Source organism: Chinchilla lanigera, unplaced genomic scaffold, assembly GCF_000276665.1.
Source record: "Chinchilla lanigera isolate Chin_1 unplaced genomic scaffold, ChiLan1.0 scaffold00002, whole genome shotgun sequence".
NCBI classification, from domain to species: domain Eukaryota; kingdom Metazoa; phylum Chordata; class Mammalia; order Rodentia; family Chinchillidae; genus Chinchilla; species Chinchilla lanigera.
The window spans coordinates 45626697-45644178 of NW_004955403.1; the positions used below are offsets into that span (position 1 = coordinate 45626697).

Sequence of the window (17482 nt, forward strand, 5' to 3'; positions counted from 1 at the left end):
GTGGAGAGGATTAAATTAATGTATGTCCAGGGCTTACAGCAGCATCTGCCAACCACTGCTACTCTTTACACCGTGTGTCTGGTACCTGTAGATGCTCAATAGGGATTTTAATGAAGAGGTAAGACTACACCATGATATGGGGGGATGTCACACATGAAGCCATTGGGCATCCACACATAAGGCAATAAATCACCCCAGCAGATTAAGTGCCTCCCCCCCAATAAAACCCAGATAATCCCTACACCAAGAGTTAATCCTCGCTTTCAGGCCCCTCCGAGCTATCAACTTGTTTCCCTTCCTCTCATCCAGTGTTCTCATCCACCTCTCTGCTTACTCCACGTGGGGGTGGGAGAGGGAAGCAGGCCCGGATCTGGTCGCAGTGGCGACACCAGCATCCACGGCAGCAGAGGGTTGACCCATGGATCAGAGGAGGCGTTGGAGCAGAGCCAGCCCAGACACAGAGCTTGGGTCTCAGGAGTGCAGAGGAGGCCCTGTGGATGGGGCAGGCCTCAGATCAGTGGCCACAGGCAGCAGGGAGGGCCCTCAGAGGCCCTGCCCGCGTTCTGCATCGTCCCTGCAGCCAGCAGCCAGCAGCCAGCAGCCAGGCCCAGGCAGGGCGAGGCTCTGGCCTGGCTCCGAGCCCCACCCTCCTTGACCTGGAAGCTGGGGGCAGCCTACATGCTGGCTGCTGCTGCCCCCGCGTGGGCACTCCTCAGAGTGCAAGCCACCTTGGCCGGTACCTGAGTATTTGAAGAATTCAAACACCCAGACCACTCCCCCAGACTCGAGGAGGACCAAAGCCCCCTCCTAACTGACAGCTTCTCAGACTGCAACTGTTCTCTGGACTGGCCCCTCAGTCTCCCATCTGTGTCCCCCGAGCTCCCCGAGAGCTTGACCAGGACAGCACTGGCTGCTCTGCCAGACCTGTCAACAGCTGTCTCCCAGAGAACCACACTCCCTGCAGTCTGTCCTGCCCTTCACACTGGCCTGTGGGGGGGTCTCAATTTGCAGTGTGTGATGGGAGGAGTAGGAAGACACATCAGGAGAAGCCCAGCATCTTTATGCATTTATTTACGAAAAAGTTCACAAGCCTCACCTCATTCACCAACACAAAACATACAACCGGGACACACACATCAGGCCTTGGAAAAGGCTGTCAAGTACTTAGAAGGACAGGAAGGAATGCACAGTTGTGTGGATTTTCGGTTTCATTGGCAAGGGTTTGGGGGGCTCTAGTCCCACACCCCAAAAGGCAGAGGGTTGAGGAAGGCAATAAATAGGACCATGGGCCCAAAGGCTTTGGTACATGGCGGGTTCATCCCAGCAGCTGCCCTGCAGGAAACAGGCGGCTGGTGCAGGCAGGCCAGATGTGCAGCTGAGGTCCCTGCAGACAGCCTCCCAGGCCCTTCAGGGCACGAGGTAAGACTGGGCTTGACTCTGCAGGCCCTAGCTGTCCATGTCAGAGGGCACAGTCTTCTTCCGGGTCCAAACCTTCAGGGAACGGGAGGTACCCTGGGAGGACAGAGGGACACTGAGTGGGTGTGGGCTGAGGTGCCAGGACCAGCCGCCTCCCTCTGATGTCCTTGCTACTGCCACTGACCTCCCGCACCAGCGGTTTCCTCTTGACCATGCGCAGGCTCTGGCTCCGGCTCAGCGGCTTTTCTCGGGGTCGGGCAGATGGCTGGGGGGCCACCTCAGTATCCGACCAGCACCCATCCTCTGTGTCACTGTCCTGCAGGCCCCCTGCCCGATACCCTGCAGAGACCACAGAAGGCAAAGCCGGGCATTTACACAGCCTCAAGGCCCAGGCCCTCGCCGGGCCTCCCTCCAGCCCCTCCCAGGAGGGCTTTGGGTTCCTCGGCCACTCACTGATGGGTGGTCTCCGGTGGGGCACCTCATCCTCTGGGTAGAGGGGGTCCTGGTACGTGGGGGCAGACGTGTCAGGGATGGAGCGCAGGTCTTGCATGGAGAAGCTCCGCAGCCTGCCAGCCAGTGCACCCTGGCCCTGTGGAGGGGGACACTGTGTCACCTGAGAGGAGGGGGCTCCTGCAGGATGGGGTTCACCAGGGAAGCTGCCAGGGCAATCCAGGGCCGACCTGCAGCTAATCACTGTGGCTAGGGCTCAGAACTGAGAGCAGTTTAGCTCCCTGCTAGAGCCCATATGGCCACAAGAAAGCAAGAGTAAGTATCCGCTTACACTTGGTGTCAGTCTGCCCCCTGCCCCATAGCCCTAATCGCTATCTCTGGGCTCCCTGGGCAGCACCAAAGGCAAAGGTGGGGCAGGGCTGCTAGAGGGCTGGCCCAGGGCACCTTGGTGGCAGCCTGCACGGCCGCTGAGGCAGCCATGTTGAGGCTCCGCTTCCCAAAGGTGAGCATTGTCTCGTAGCTGCGCTCCTTGGCCTGCACTATGTAGGCGTCAATCTCCTGTGGAGGCAGGGGAGGGGAACTCAGGCTGACAGCAGAAGCCCCCCCTCCTCTGCAGACCCTGAAAAGCTACGGGTTGTCACACCTCCCGGCCTGCCACCACCTGGGACCCAGTAGCCACAGATGCAGCCAGGAATATACACCAAGAGAAGGAAGGGTTCTGCACCCACCGGCCCACCCCATACCACATCCCACTCTCTATCCCCAAACCAACTTCCAAGTGGCACATCACATCCCTGGAGGTCATTCATAGGCAAGCCTGTTGGACCATCCCAGCCAGGACCTGTGAGGTCCCACAGGTACACAGCAGCAGGCCAGGATTAGAACCCAGTGTCCCAATATCCTAAACCTCGAGTCCAGGGCTCTCTCCCACTCCTTTCTAGGTCTCCCTCTCTGCCTCCCCTTGGGTACCTTCTCATGGCGGGACAGGGATGGATGGACAAACTTTCGGTAAAGCAGGCTGGCCCCCTTGGTATAGGGTGAGAGCAGCCACAGCACAAAAGCCATCTTGATCTCATAGTAGAAAGGGAACCTGTGGGCGCACAGGAAGCAACATGAGCTAAGGAGCCAGGTCTAGGATGGGCTGCTCCCATCCCACTGCCTGCCGACCCCCGTGCCCAGACCAGGAGATAAAGACGTCCGTAAAGGTCTCTGTCGCCATGAAGATTGCAAAGACGATCCAGTACATCATCCACCGAACCTGTGGGGCACAGAGCACAGAGGTCAGCTTCGGAGCCTCCAGGGCCAACACCCGCCCCGGACTAGCCAGGCCCAGACATTCCAGAGGGCCTGTCCTGCTGCATTGCTGCGTTCGCCCATGCCGGGCTGGACAGGCACCTCTGGGAAACTGCCACTCATTCCTGTGCCCACTCTGGTACACTACACCCACAGGGCCTTCCACGGTCACTCTGCTCTTCCATGCCTGCCTGAACAGGGCCTGTCCTCTCCTATGCTGTTACTCAGAATATGCCCCACTGCCCAGAGCCCCTCCGTCCTACCATCCCCCTATGCCCTTCAAGACTGCCTGCCTTCTTGAACTCACATATTCGCGAATGTTCTTGGCCTTCACAGCCTTGTAGGAAGCGTAAGCTGGATAAAGCATGCCAAAGACCAGCCTGGAAGAGCAGACATGGGGAGTGTGAAGGCACCATGCCTTCCACTCACCTGCCAGGTGAATGCCCCCCCCACTGCGGTTGAGGTGGCGATGCCTGCCCTGTTTTTCCCGCTTGGCTTGCACAACCCGTGGTGCCTGAGTCAGTGCCCTGGAGGCCACCTTCCCACCCTGGTGTTTACAAACATCCCCAAGCCTGCCCAGGCCTGCACCAGTGGCCCATGGGTACATGGTGGTGCCAGAGCGCAGCTGCACAGCTGCTCAAAGAGGTGGGTGACAGCCCCAGACTGTCCCCTCCCACAGGCATGCAAGCGGGCCCAGAGCCACCAGACCTGGCACTGAGAGACTGCAGACTGGGATATCTGAGCCAGGTGCTGGAGTACTCAGAGGTGAGGGCTAGGACTGAGTGACAAGGCTGAGGTCAGGGTGCTGAGCCGTGTGACTGCCCAGGTGGGAAGCAGGCACCTGGATTCCCAGCCCACAAAGTGGCCAGTGTGCCTGTCTTTGCTTGGCTGTGCCTGCCTGTGGGAAGGGTCACCATCGTCCAAAGGGGCCGGGGAGGGGAGGGCGAGCTCGTGGTTTCGAGTCCCACGCAGGCCCCCAGGTCCGTTACCCCAGGCGGTGAGTGTTGGGGGAGCCAATAAATTTCAGAAAGCACCCCCTCCCACGTCCCCAGCCTCCACTCCAGGGTCAGGCTGACACGGGGGTGCGGGTCAGAGGGGATCTGAAAGTGTCCATACTCACACCACCAGGCGACAGATCATCCAGGACACCATTCTGACGGCCTTGGGGAAGAGAGGAGAACCCCAAGATCCCCCGAAGGACGGCCGCACGGGGGAGCTGGGGCAGGGGGCCAGTGGTGGAGCAGGAAGCGAGGGCCGGTCCGGCTGTTCTCAGGCGAAGGCTGAGCCCGAGCCCACCAATCCGGATCCCGCAGCGCGGGGTCCTGAAAACCGGACGCCCCGGCCCGGCCGCAGGAAGCGGACGCTAGACCGGCTCCCGCGGGCGCGCGGCTCGGTAGTTGCAGCTGCGACCCGCACTTTCTGCTGCAGAAAACCGGGTGTTGAGTTGTCCCTGACTGGGGTGGCGGGTCTCGGCTTTCGCTCCTGAGGGTCGCCGCGGTCCCGGCGTAAAAGGCCACAGGTACCGGCCTCCGGGGCGGAGTTTGCAACTCACTTGAAAGTTGCACGGAGCCGGGTCCTGCCCAACCCAGGCGCTCCGGAGCGACGCGCAGGCGCAGTGAGGTCCCAGAGGGGCGGAGCGAGGTCAGGGAGGCGCGGAACCGGTCACTTAAAGGGGCGCCGTGCGCCACGCGAGAGTGTGGCTGTAGCCTCCTTGGTCGGAAAGATTAGTGGGTGGGAGGAGGCAACGGAAGTGGGGGACAAGCGCGAAGAAAATCCGGATCTCCGGATTCTCGCGGCTCTTCACTGGCTTCTCCCAATGCCCTTCCTTGTCCCCCCTTTGTCAAATTGGCTAGGGCATGAAATGAGTGGGGTCCGCCCTCGAGGCTCAGACGCGAGCTGGAAGCACATCTGCCTCCCATGCAAGTTCTAGTCCTACACCACTGGGTCGCGGAGGTCAGTAAGCACCAAAGAGGCCCTGCCGCCCGAGAAGGAAGGGAAAGAGGAGAGGGAAGGGGGTCCTCCCCTCAACAGTGGGTCTCGGGAGTGTACTTCTCTCTGGACCTTTTCCCAAGTGCGCACACCTAGACTTCCCATAATGACTTGAGAGATCCTGGGTGGAGCACACAGCTCACCCTGCCTTGTTCACCAGAAGTCTGAAATTCCATGGCTGGGCCTGGTATCACACCCCTGTAATTTCAGCACTCTGGCAGGCTGAGGCAGGAGGAGGCAAACTTTGAACCCAGTCTGGGCAATTTAATGACCTCTTGAGACCCTGTTTTAAAACTTAAAAAGGAGCTGGGGCTGCAGCTCAGTGTGAGGTCCCCGAATTCAATCTCCAGTATGGGTGGGGATCCCTGGGAACTTCTTAGCATCAAGAATTGTTTTGTGCTGTGTTTGTGTACTGGGTCTTAATTTTTTCATGGCTTTTTTTTTTACCGAGTAGGACATATCCTTGTGACATAACTTGCCTAAGGTCTCCCGGAGGTGTTTATTGTATTTGTTTTGGCTGCTGGCTAAGCGTGTGGCATGGTCCCGAGTTCATGCTGATCTTCTTCAGGATCAGCAAGGCCCCTGCCAGCAGTAGGAGGGGGCTGTGGAACACTGGAACGGGGAAGTTACTATTGGAGGAAGGGAGAAGACTAAAAAGAAGGCAGAAAAAGATAACAGGAATGCGGGCTTTGCTGCTTCTACTGCTTCCTGTGTGGGCTTTCCTTCTGTGAGACTTCTGCTTCTGCCTCAGTTGCTCCCTCTGAAAACCGGGAGATGTGACCCGCTTTGCTGCACCAAGGGAAGGGTGAGAGCTGCCTGGGGGCTGTGGGGGCGAAACACAGGCAGTTTCTGCTCTTTATTAGAGCCACAGTTCACGCCCACCACCTGTGAAATGGATGGGCGCGCTAATGACGGCAGCCAGGGAAAGGAGGCTTTGGGGGGATAAATAAACACTCTGTGATTATATGGCCTTAATTATTATCATCAATTTTATTGGTATTGCTGGGTGTGGGAGCCCGAGGTGAAACTGGCCCACAGGAGAAACTCTCCCAAGGCCTGGTGTCTCCTTCGCCCTTCCTGCCCACCCCCTCCTCCACCCCAGCCCCGCGCTGTGTTGGAGGAACAAGAAATACCAGGAAGGTCCTAGCCACCGCCCATCTCGCCCATCCTGAGGTACAGACCTGCTTCTTCAGGGAGTCCCAGAAGGAGGAAGTATGTAATTGATGGGATGGGGAGGTGCTAGCTCAAGAAGAGTCGGGGGCTAGGGGGTCCAGTCCAGGGACACATAGGAGCCTCTGTCCTTTGCAGTCCTTCTCACTGGCTGCTTGCTGGAGCCCATGCCTGATCTCAGCAGCAGAAGCTACAATCAGTCCCCATTTGCTGGGGGACCTCTCCTGTGCCCACTCTAAGCCCACCCAGGTGGGATGGCCTCTTGCGTGGAGACTACTGGTCCCCGTGCCTGAGTGGGGCGTCTAAGGACAGGAAGTGAGAAGTCCGCCGCTGAGAGCAGGGCTCCACGCCGAGGGCTGTGAGGCTGGCAGCCGAGGGGTGTCACCAGCTTGGCTCTGGCAGAATGAGTGGACTCTGGCTCCTGCGGCCTTTGGTCCTGAGCTGTTGACACAGTCACCCAGTTACTGGGTTGCTAAGCAGCTCTCGACACACGGATGAGCTCCAGGGCAGGTGACCAGGCAGCCACACAGCAGAAAGCTGGGCATTCAGGGTGCAGTGGAGACAGTCGTCTCCCGCTGGTGGGGGAGCCCCCTGGACAGAGGGAGCAGCTGTGGGAGCAATGTTTACCTTCTGATGGGGCAACAGATGCCATGCGTTTAGGAGGCTCAGTCTGCCTTCCCTGACAACCTCTCCTGGGCACAGGGTAAAGGCCATTTTCCATTTCTTGTTGTTGTTGTTTGCTTTGGTTTTCTGAGACAGGAACTTGCTATGTAGTTCAAGCTGGCTTTGAACTAGTAAGAGCCCAAGCTGTCCTCAAACTCTTCCCGCAATCTTCCTGCCTCAGCCTTCTGAGTGCCGAGATTACAGGCCTGCACCACCGTTGCCCAACTTCATTTCCTATCTGAAACAGCAAGCCAGGCACTCCCCAGATGATAAGGTTGGTCCCCTGAGAGCGCCTGTTCATCTGAGAGCCCAAGAACGTGATTCGAGGAGGTGGAAACCCATACTAGTCACCCACAGTGCTGCATGGCCAGGGCAGGGGAGCAGGCATGTGAGGGCACAGGTAAGATGTACTGAGGCTCTAGGACTAGATGAGTGAGGGACCCCAACCCAGGGACAGCAGTCCTCCCTAAGGTCACCTCTCTCCAAGCCACCTGTGTCTCATGCACTCCTGCAGGCCAATGCAGCTCATAATTAGGTGCCAGACAGTCCATCAAAGGGCTTTGCATGTGTCAATATACCTTTAATGTACCGAAATCTCATGACCGATAACCCCACTGGGTAGGTCTGATTATACCCACTTCATAGATGAGCAAACTGGGACATAAATAGGCAAAATAATGCCTTCACCCACTAGCAAGCTGGTCCAATTGGGATTCCAAAAAGGTAGGTTTACTTTTTCTGCTTTGCAGAAGATGTTGAGGCCCAGCGAAATCAGCTGGCTTGCTTGAAATCTCACACCCGGCAAAGGGACAGAGCCCAAATGCACACCTGTGCAGTGCAGACAGAGCCCGGACAGCAGATGTGTGTTCCCCCTGCTGTCCAAAAGCTCCAGAGTGCCCAGACCCCGCCCCCACACCCACCAGTGCTCCCTGAAGGACAGAACATGAAGGGTGACACGTGACACACATGTGACACATGGGTAATGTGTGAGAGCTGAAAGGGGCCCTGGAGCCAGTGAGGATCTGGAGAAGGGAGGTGACCTGTCCAGGGTCACATGGCCCAGCATGCTTTGCCTGAGGAGCTGTCATTTCTCACCTCCTGTCCCTGACCCTGTCCCTGAACCACACAGGGAGCAGCAGGCTTTACTTTATTCTAACCCATGGGTTGGGAAGGGTGACAAGGAAAGAGGGGTCCCGCAGGTCCACACCCCCACTGCGACACACCGCTGTGTGCGTTCCTGAGACCCCTGTTAGTCCCGGCGAACCTGGACACTGCCTCTGGCTTAGCCCGTTTGACTTCCCTCACTCCGCACTGTCACTGTTGGTTGTTGCGGGCTCTCTCAACTCCACTCTCCGACGTGAGGAGGGATGCTGACTGCCCGCGCAGGACCCTAATGTGGGCAGAAAGCTGTGGGCTCCTTGCCCAGAGAACAGGGAGCCAAGGCCGGTCCTGAGCAGGGGAGAGCGCAGTGGAAAGAGGCGTGTGGAAAGTGGGCTGGCAGAGGGCTGTGTAGGGGGCCAGAGACATGGTGAGGAGGGAGGGTTTGGACAAGGCAGGAAAAGAGACAAAATGAACGTGCCCATCTGAAAAACCTTGGGGACAAAGAAGGGCGAGACTTGATGGCTGATTAAATATGGAGAGAAAAGGGACCAAGAAGTTATGTAGGACACCGCGGTGCCTCACTTAAGGTGGAAGGTGGCGGCAGTGGGGGACATCTGCCACCCAGAGGAGCTGGGCATGTGCTGGAAGGTGGGGAGGGACAGATGCAAGCCTTAGTGGGCCCCTAGCACATAAGTTCCAGGAAGGAACACGGGGCGGCGTCAGCCCCCGGTGCAGTAGACTGGTCACACTGGCCCGGCACTGAGTGTCATCACTGGGAACTCCTGAGCCCAGCCCCGAGGACCCTGGGGGCGCCCAGTCCTCAGGGAAGGGAGTGGAGGAAGAGGGTCTGCAGGCTGATGGCGGCCTCTGGGTGCAGCAGGAACTATAGCATGGCCTAGTCCTGTTCCTGATGAAACACCTGGATGACGCCTGCGAGCTGGGGGGGGGGTGGAGCTTTTTATTTGAAGCAAGTGAATCAAAGCATTGCCCCCAAGTGCCTCTGGGCATCCTGCCACCGAGAGTCCTGGCCATTTGGGCCCTGCCTCCTCTCCACTGGCCTCCCTTGGCCTCTAGGAGCAGCTCTTCCCAGAATCCAGCAGAGGGCAGCAGAATCCGGGCTCCTGGCGACCCCGCCTCCCCTTTCCTGACCACAGCTCATCCTCCACAGAAGGACAGTGTGCCTGGAGTGGGCCCTCGGCAGTGGTGGGGTGCCAGGGCCCCCATAGAGTGGAACCCAAGCTCCGTTCTCGGCAACCGCAGAGGTGGGTCCAGGGCTCACAGGTTCCCTGGCTTGCCCGGCTCCTGTACCCACCAAGGAGAATCATAGCTCAGGGTCCCCAGCCCAAAGATGGGGTGAGCCAGGGGGTGGTCCAGCCCTGAGGAAGCAACAGCTACAGAAAGAAAAGCTTTCATCTGGATGGCCTTCTGTCCCCAAGTGAGCTGGGAGTCAGGGTCACAGAAGGAAACTCCAGTAAGAAGAACCCAGGGGCTGCTGCTGTTATTGCTTCTGGACAGAGAAGAAAGCCAGCACTCCCTGGCTCACCAATGTAATTGCAATTGCCCTTCTCAGCCGTCGGGGGGTGTACACTGTGGGGAGCAAAGGAAGAAAGGGGCTGTGGGTCCCTCCAGGAAGAGCAGCAGTAAAGTAGTAACAGAGGGGAGCCCCTTTGGACAGCACCATCTACATGTGTGCCCAGCGGGACGTGTTTACCTACGGAAGTGTGAGTGTGGACAGGTATGTGCAAGTGACAGGCTGAGTGTGTCCGTCAGCGTCCACATGTGTAAACACAAAGGGCGCAGCAAGCGTGGGTGCACTTGGGAGCTGACGGCTGTGGCTGAGGCTGCAGCGTGGAGCACGAACAGGTAACTGAACACCTGGAGTACCCACAGGAAAGGCTGGAAGATGGGAAGGCTAAACTGGAGAGCAGGAGGCTGTGGCTCACGCCCCCTCCATGCCCAAACCATCACTCCTAAGCATGAGCAAGGGAGCAGAGCCCTGGGGTTTATAGATATGGGGTGGGGACAGGTGTACATATACAGGAGGGCTAGGGCACCTGGGTGACTGGTGCATATATAGGAGTTCGTGCTGATTACAGAGACAAGGAATGGCTTCCTCAGGTCAGGCTATGGTGTATATGCAGGCTCACTGTGTGTGTGTGTGTGCGTGCGTGTGTGCGTGTGTGTGTGTGTGTGTGTGTGTGTAAGGGTGCATATGCAGGTTGGCCAGTGTGACTTCACACAGACACACATGCTGCTCAGAGGCCCCCACCTAGCCTCCAGTGCCACCCTGAGGAGCCTAGAGGCCTCGACACCCCTCTAGGCACTGAGATCCACCACAACATGTCGGTATACCAGCGTCTGTCCTTTAAAGCTGGGGGCCAGGAGCAGCTGGGCATCCCCAGCGGGCATGTAGCAGAAGGCCCGAGGGGCCTGCACCGCTAGCTCCTGGAACCGTACAAACTTCTGTCGCCCTTCGTCCCATTGGTAGATCTGGGTGAAGGAGAAGTCACTGCCCAGTGCCAGGTAGCGGCGGCCACCCACCAGGAAGGGCTGCAGGGCCAGAGAGCCCCGGGAGGGCAGTGCCTGTACCTCAGAGAAGCGGGTGCCCTCCCAGCGCAGGATCTTGGAGTCGCCAATGTAGCGGCTGAGGCACAGGTAGCTGTCACGGCCGGCTCGGAAGTGTTTCACAGCCTGGGCGTCAGGTACCTGACTCACCTCTCCCTGGGCCACAAACTGCTTCTGGGTACGACTCCATTGATAGATGACCGGTGCCTGGGAGCTGCTAGACACTATCAGCCTTGGCTTGCCCTCGCCATCCACAAACTCGAGGTCAGTGTCACGGTGCCAGGCATGCAGGGCCTGGTGGGAGTAGAAGCCATTTTGGTGCCAACGGTAGAGGCTGGTGGCACCCGCCTTGGAGCTGTCGGCCACAGCAAAGTACCAGTCACCGTCGATACGGAAGGCCTCCAGGTCATTGGGCTTTCGTACACGCTGGGGGTCGATGTCCTGCAGCTTGGTGAAGCGCGTGGTGTTGGGATCCCAGTGGTAAATGTAAGAGCCACCAAACAGCTGGGCCACGACCACGTACAGCTGGCTGTCCACCACCATCGGCTTGCAGTGCACGGCCGAGGGCGCTGCCAGGAGAGAAGGCAGTGTGGGAAGGGTCTGCAGCTGCCACCCCATCCCATCCATTGGAGAAGGAAATCAGTCCCCCAGCTATGGGCTGGCACTGAGACTCTGCTACAGAATCCACCTTCACCTGCCAGGCGTGGTGGCGCACGCCTGTAATCCCAGCACTTGGGAGGCTGAGGCAGGAGGATCATTGCGAGTTGTAGCCTGGGCTACAAAGTGAGCTCAAGGCCAGCCTGAACTGCATAGCGAGAGCCTGTCTCAAAAAGACAAAAAAAAAAAAAAAAAAAAGACAAACACTAACAACAACCACACACACAAAACAACAGAATCCACCTTCACCTAGCTCAATGCGCTCTCATTTCTCACTGCTTCCCAAGCAATCATCAAATCCTACGTTGCCCTCGCTCTGCCCTGTGGCTCAGAGCTCAAGCACAAGTGGCCTTGAACACAAAACAGGTGTCCCTAGATACTGACGATGCTGACCGTACGTCCGTCACTGACTGTTTATTGTGTGCTGTCACTGTGCTAAGTATAGACACAGGACCTCCGTTAATCATGCCAAAAAGCACAGGGTTATTTGGCCTTCTTCACATAGAGAGAAACTGGAGCTTGGAGAGAGTGACTTGCCCCAAGCCACCCCACTGTCGTTTGGGCAGGCAGGGTGGTGGTGGTGGTGTGAGATATCCCAGAGGACATCTTGAAGTTTGGACAGTGGTACACGAAAATGCCCTGTCCCCAGGGGTCCCACCCTGGGGAGCACTTCCTGTGCTCACCACTAGGGTGCTCTGAGCCCTTCGGGGGAACAAAGCACAGGAGACTGCCACTCACTGCCCTCCTTACTGCCCCACTTTCCCCCAGGGGAGCTCTGCAGGGTGCAGGCTCCAGCGGTCACTGCCCGGACCCCTTTGAGCCTTGGTCTGTCCCTAGTGCCCCCTGCCCTCAGACGCCCCTTCCCTGTGCACCCACCCAGGTGCTCAGACTCAGCCTGGCCAACATGGAGCCCCTGACCCACCGTCAAGCTGGCTCTTCCTCCTCCTGTGCTCTCAATTTCAATATGTGACCCCCATCACCCGGTCCAGACCCCTAGGGAGTCTCCCCAACACATCTTTCCATTGCTCATCCCCCATTGTACCCCAGTCCTGGTGATCCCCCCTTCCACTTTCCAGAAGAGCTTATGTAAGATGCACGTTACTTCTTCCCTAAAGGTTTGATGGAATTGACCAGGGAAACTCTCAGGGCCTGGAGTTTTCTTTGGAGAGAGGATTTTTAAATACTTCAAGTTCTTTCACAGATCTGGACAACTTAAATATTCTCGCGTCTCGCATCAGTTCGGTCCTTTCTCAGTCTCTGTCCATTCCCACTGCTGCTGCCCAAGCCAAGCCGGGATTCCTGTAGTGAGGGGCACACACCCCCGCTGGCCTGCCCACGCGACCTGCTTCCTGTCTAGCCTGTCCCACCTGGCCTCGGCTCACACTTTGCTTCATCTGGCCAACAACCTGGTCCTCATCAGTGTCTGGCCTCACCTGCCACTCCCCACCTTAATCTTTCCTTTCTTTGCAGTGCTGGTGATTGAACCCAGGACCTTTGCACTGCACTACATCCCTCAACCTTTTTCTTTTTTGTATGTTGATAGGGTCTCAATAAGTTGCCCAGGTTGGGCTTGAACTTCTGATCTGCTTCAGCTTCCTGAGTGCTGGGATTTCGGTCTCGCACCGTCATACCACAGCTGGCTTTCTCTCTGAATCATAGGTCGCAGTCACTTACGGGATCTGCCTGTGGTCCGCACACATGCACACTCCACGCTAAGCTGCTGCACATCTTGATTTTGTTCCTGCTATTCCCTCTGCCAGAATACTCCTCCCCATTTTTCCCTCTGAAGTGTCCCTCAGCCTTCAGAATTCAGCGCTGAGCACAGTAGATCCAAAACTGAACTCTTATTTCCTCTTTTTTTGGAGAGGGGGCAGTTTGAGACAGGGTTTTGCTATTAGTTCAGGCTAGTCTTACACTGACTATGTAGCCCAGGCTGACCTTGAACTCACAGTGATTCTCCTGCTTCGGCCTCCCAGCTGCTGGGATTACAGATGTGCACCACCACACAAGCTCACCTGCTCCTTCTTTCTCTCTGACTTCCTCTGTCGTCCCCCCATCCTTCAAGAGGCAGCTTGGGCATCCACTCCACCAGGAAGCCTTGCAGGTGGCCCAGAACATTGTGTTTCTATCTTCTTCCTAGCACCTACCTAGATCCATGGTGAACTGCCCAACAGAAGAAAATCTCTATGGGCAGAGACCATGTCTTATCCATTCTCTACCTAGTGGGGTTGAACTGCCACAGTCCCTTGGCCAGGGCCAGTGCAGCCAGATGAGGAGCAGGTACCTGGGATTCTATCGTAGTCTCGAAGCTGCCGTTCCACATAGTCCCACTTCAGGACGGTGCAGGTGCTGGCGCCTGGCTGAGCCAGAGCCAAGTAGAGGTCGCTCGCGTAAAGGAAAGGTTCAGCGGACACTGCCGGGAAGGACAGGGTCTGGTAGAGCACGAAGTCTGCAGGGATGAGAGGTGCGGGCAGGCGGGACTCAGCTCTGAGGAAGCAAGGGGACCTGCCCAGCAGTCACACTGCAGGGCAGGGTGGGTGGCTCAGGGGGCACGGGGCACCACCCACCCGTGGTAATGCAGTCAAACTCCCGCAGTGGCAGGTCTTGCACCTTGTGCTCCTGGAAGCGGGGTGGGTTGGAGCAGTAGATGGGGGCCACGGTGGTGTTGGTGTGTGCCAGCCACTCCACTAGCCACTTCACCTTGCAGTCGCAGTTGAGCGCGTTGCCCCGCAAGTCCCTGGAAGGTGAGGGCAGGCAGAGGGCATAGAGAGGCTCTGCTGCTCTGCCCACCGCCCTCTAGCCCTTCTGAGGAAGATCTTATCATGGTTGCTTGGAGTTGTCACTCAAGCTTTGCAAAGAGTGCAGAGAGGCTCCCCTGGAGCAGGTGCAGCCCCACGCACAGGCTTAGCCGGAGAACAGTGCTGAGTTGCAGCCCTGCTGCCTCCTTGGCCCGGTGCCTTTGGGACCGAGGATTGAACTTAAGGCTTTCACACTGAGCTACACCCCCAGCCCTTTTATATTTGTTTTTAAATTTTGAAATGGGGTCTCGATAAGTTACTCAGTTATCCAGACTGGGTTCAGACCTGTGATCCTCCTGCCTCAGCTTTCTAAAGTTCTGGGAATACAGACATGTGCCACCATATTGGCTTGCAAGCTCCCAGTTATCTGTCACATTCCTGTCCCTCTAAGTTTCCTATAATCAAGAACTTTTATTTTCTTGTTTCAATAATAAATGACTCTGGCTATGCTGTAGGACTTTAATGTAGATTCAAATCAAAAACACACTTAAAGTGCACATTTTGGAAACACACAGTTCCTCATGTACATTTTAAGTGTCCACAGGTGACCCGAGGAACCCCAATTTGGAAGGCTATCACCTATAGCTCACTTGACACCATCTCAGAGGCCCCAAACCCAAACCATCCCAGTCTTTCAAGACCTTATGGTCACTCCAGTTCTGGCCCCCCCCACTGCTCCCTCCAGGGACAGTGCCCTCCATCAGAAGAAGTGGAACTCGGGCCTTACAAGTCACTCAGGATGTCCAGGGGCCGAAAGATGTCTCTAGGCAGTGTCTGCAGGTTATTGTTGGCCAGTGAGCTGTAAGAGAGATCCCCAGGTCCCCTGAAAATCGTGACCAAAGCCACAGGCCAGAGGAGACGTGGGCTTCGGGTGTGGTGTGTGTGTGTGTGTGAGGTACTCACAGGTGTGTCAAGGACTTGAGTCCCCTGAAGGTGAACTTGGATAGGGCCCAGATGTCATTGTTTTCAATGAAGCTGGAGAAAAATGAGAGCTCACCTCAGCTGCTGCTTGAGATCACAGACCTCCAGGCAGCCGTTCCCTGTACCCAGCCCAGATCCCAGCCCTGAGCCTCAGATCAGCTTCCACTGAGCATAGTGACGCCAAGCCTGTAGGGACAGGCCATCAGGCGGGGACATGGATGAAATGACCCTCTGCTCACGGTGGGCAGTCAGGGCATCAAGAGCTGTCCCAGGGCCCTCCTCCCCCAGGCTTCTCTGCCACTGCCGTCTCAGCCCACCCAGGCCTGGCTCCCTCCTGCTGTCTACTTTCCAGTGCCCTTTCCCTCCCACACACAGGTACTGCAGGTGGGACAGTCCTGTGAAGGCGTTGTCTCCAATCAGCGTGAACTTGTTGGAGTTGAGCAACCTGGGGAGACAGAGAGAGGATTAGAGCTCGCAAGGGTGTGCATGCTGCCCTAGTCTCTGCTTCCCAGCTGGGCTTCCCCAGGACCTGGCTGCCCTCCCTCGGGACCTCAGTGGAGTGCTCCTGAGCCACAGGGAAGCAGGACTGGAGGGAGCCTGTTCCAATCCCAGAAGCTCCCAGGGCCCCTGGTTGCTCCTAAAAATGGTTGCAGGCAGAGTTCTCCTGCCAGCTGGCTCCTGGCCCTCATGTGTCCTCTGCCTGTCTCCCCATCCTCACCTCAGCCCATTCCAGCCCTGCAGGGATAGCTGTCCTGCCATCCCTCCATTTAGACCCCAGCTCTTTCCTCAAAAGACCCCTGGGGATCACCTGTCTCTAAGATGACCCTCGAGTGCCTACCCTCCAGCACTGGCCCAAGTTCTTGCACCCAATTCCCCTGAGTCTCTAGAGGAGCTAGGTCCAACCCCACTTGCTGGGCCTCTGCATGCAGCCCCCAGCCCTTCTTCTTGCTATCTTCTACCCTGCCTCCTGACTCCAGGCCACCCGACCTGTGGCAGAGCCTGTGGGAGCCAAAGGGATACCAACATCGTCACCTCTAAAGGCCGCCCCACCACTCTCTCTCTGAGCCCAGCATCCGTCCCCTTCTCCTGCGCCCCCCACCAGCCCTTTCACAAGGCCTGGTCCATACAAGAACTGCAGCAGTGGCAGGTGGGAGAAGGCTCCATCCTGGATCTCTGAGAAGGCAGCATTCACCAGGGTCCTGCAAGGGACAACAGAGTCACACTGTGGGGGAGTCTACAGGGCTTGTGCTGGCCAGAGAGATGCACAGGGCAGTGGTCTCTGCACCAGCTGTGCCCCCACTTGCATCTGTCTCTCCCTTGTCCTCCCAAACTCACTGGCCTCCTGCACTATTCTCCTCCCCCACTGCCTCCAGAGCACCATAGCCCCAGGCTCACCTGCCCTCTCAGCCAAGAAGAAGTTCCACTACCTGAGCCATTGTTATCACTCAGACACCCACAAGGTGCTAGTGCTGTTGAGGGATGGGGCACTGGGATGAGGTGGATGCTGGCATCCTGCTCTTAAGGCCAGAGGCACGGGGAGCCCTGGGGCCAGGTGCTGCAAGTGAGGCTGCCCCAGCTGGGCGCCGAGCAGCTGGCCCAGCAGCGGGCACCTGCCCCCATCCCTCGGCACTGAGGCGCCCCTCCTCCTGCTGCTCTTCCTCCTCCTCCCTGTTGCCCTTGGTGTAACATCATAGGCAGTGGCCCCGCACGCTCCACTGGGGCTGAGGCCCTGCACACAGTGGGTCTCACTGATGATACTCCTGGGGATGATTCATTGTTGCTTACAGTCCTCTCCTCTTCCTGGCCATGGCTGCTGAGTCTGCCTGACTGCAGAGCTCCCTGCAGCTGGGGCCTGGAGCTCCAGCCCTGAGGATCACAGGAGTCCTCCTGGCCCCCACCTTCTGAAGACGGGGTGCAAGGGTTCTCCCATCCACTCCCAGAGGGCTTCTTGCCCTCTTCTCTCTCCCCTCCTCCTGGCACCCCCCAGGCCAGGCAGACACTCACAGGGAGATGACCTCAGAGGGCAGGTTCCTGGGCACCGCCTTAGAGTCCACGCAGAAGGCGGTGTCCCTGGTGCAGGAGCAGCTGGGCGGGCAGGGGGGCGTTTTGGGGGGCCTCTTGGCACTGACTTGGAGAATCAGGCAGAAACCCAGCGTGGACAGCGCCAGCAGCCCGGGCCCGGGGCCCCGCCTCACCCGCAGCCCCGCCATGCCGCCGCAGGTTCGCTTTCCTGTCGCCGGCAGGCTCGCACCCGCCGCTCCCTGCAGGCTGTGCCACCCCTCACGATGCCACCTCTGAGCTGCCGCAACGCAGGGCTCCGGCCCGCTGGGTGCAGCGCAGGCTTTCTGCCCTGGGGCGCCGGCTGAGTCCCCTCCCCTGCTCGTTCCGAGAGCAGGCTCGGGAGCGCTGCGCGAAACCCCGACCGCAACCGAGGGTCACCGGGGCGGGCGGGATGAACG

General features: G+C 58.0%; 2 protein-coding genes across 4 annotated transcripts; both read right to left on the reverse strand.

Annotated features, from left to right (window-relative positions):
- Window positions 1–1053: 1053 nt before the first annotated feature.
- Reep4 (receptor accessory protein 4) lies at window positions 1054–4785 on the reverse strand. 2 transcript variants are annotated; one of them, XM_013513770.1, is made up of 9 exons: window positions 4280–4785; window positions 3868–3937; window positions 3467–3539; window positions 3048–3124; window positions 2836–2956; window positions 2311–2424; window positions 1870–2005; window positions 1601–1755; window positions 1054–1512 (listed from the first exon to the last, which is right to left on the reverse strand). In XM_013513770.1, the coding sequence occupies exons 3-9, from the start codon at window positions 3524–3526 to the stop codon at window positions 1447–1449; spliced, it is 729 nt and encodes a 242-aa protein (XP_013369224.1). In that variant the 5' UTR covers window positions 3527–3539; window positions 3868–3937; window positions 4280–4785; the 3' UTR covers window positions 1054–1446. The 2 variants fall into 2 exon arrangements, with proteins under 2 accessions (XP_013369224.1, XP_005373705.1); XM_005373648.2 differs by lacking the exon at window positions 3868–3937.
- A 2755-nt stretch (window positions 4786–7540) lies between these two features.
- On the reverse strand, window positions 7541–17476 carry Lgi3 (leucine-rich repeat LGI family, member 3). 2 transcript variants are annotated; one of them, XM_005373650.1, is made up of 8 exons: window positions 17028–17476; window positions 16151–16222; window positions 15397–15468; window positions 15006–15077; window positions 14830–14901; window positions 13872–14041; window positions 13589–13753; window positions 7541–11216 (listed from the first exon to the last, which is right to left on the reverse strand). In XM_005373650.1, exons 1-8 carry the CDS (start codon window positions 17231–17233, stop codon window positions 10399–10401), a joined length of 1647 nt encoding a protein of 548 aa, XP_005373707.1. In that variant the 5' UTR covers window positions 17234–17476; the 3' UTR covers window positions 7541–10398. The 2 variants fall into 2 exon arrangements, with proteins under 2 accessions (XP_005373707.1, XP_013369230.1); XM_013513776.1 differs by lacking the exon at window positions 15397–15468.
- Window positions 17477–17482: the final 6 nt, after the last annotated feature.

Bases quoted from the DNA above. Each gene is read 5' to 3' on its own strand.
- Reep4 (XM_005373648.2), bottom strand. From the start codon at position 4,311: ATGGTGTCCTGGATGATCTGTCGCCTGGTGGT. The intron at 3,540-4,279 runs GTGAGTATGGAC...CTGCTCTTCCAG, and splicing joins ATGATCTGTCGCCTGGTGGT to GCTGGTCTTTGGCATGCTTT. The intron at 1,756-1,869 runs GTGAGTGGCCGA...TGGTCTCTGCAG, and splicing joins CCACCGGAGACCACCCATCA to GGTATCGGGCAGGGGGCCTG.
- Lgi3 (XM_005373650.1), bottom strand. From the start codon at position 17,233: ATGGCGGGGCTGCGGGTGAGGCGGGGCCCCGGGCCCGGGCTGCTGGCG. The intron at 15,469-16,150 runs GTATGGACCAGG...CTGTCTCCCCAG, and splicing joins CTGCCACTGCTGCAGTTCTT to GTTGCTCAACTCCAACAAGT. The intron at 13,754-13,871 runs GTGGGTGGTGCC...TCATCCCTGCAG, and splicing joins GTTTGACTGCATTACCACGG to ACTTCGTGCTCTACCAGACC.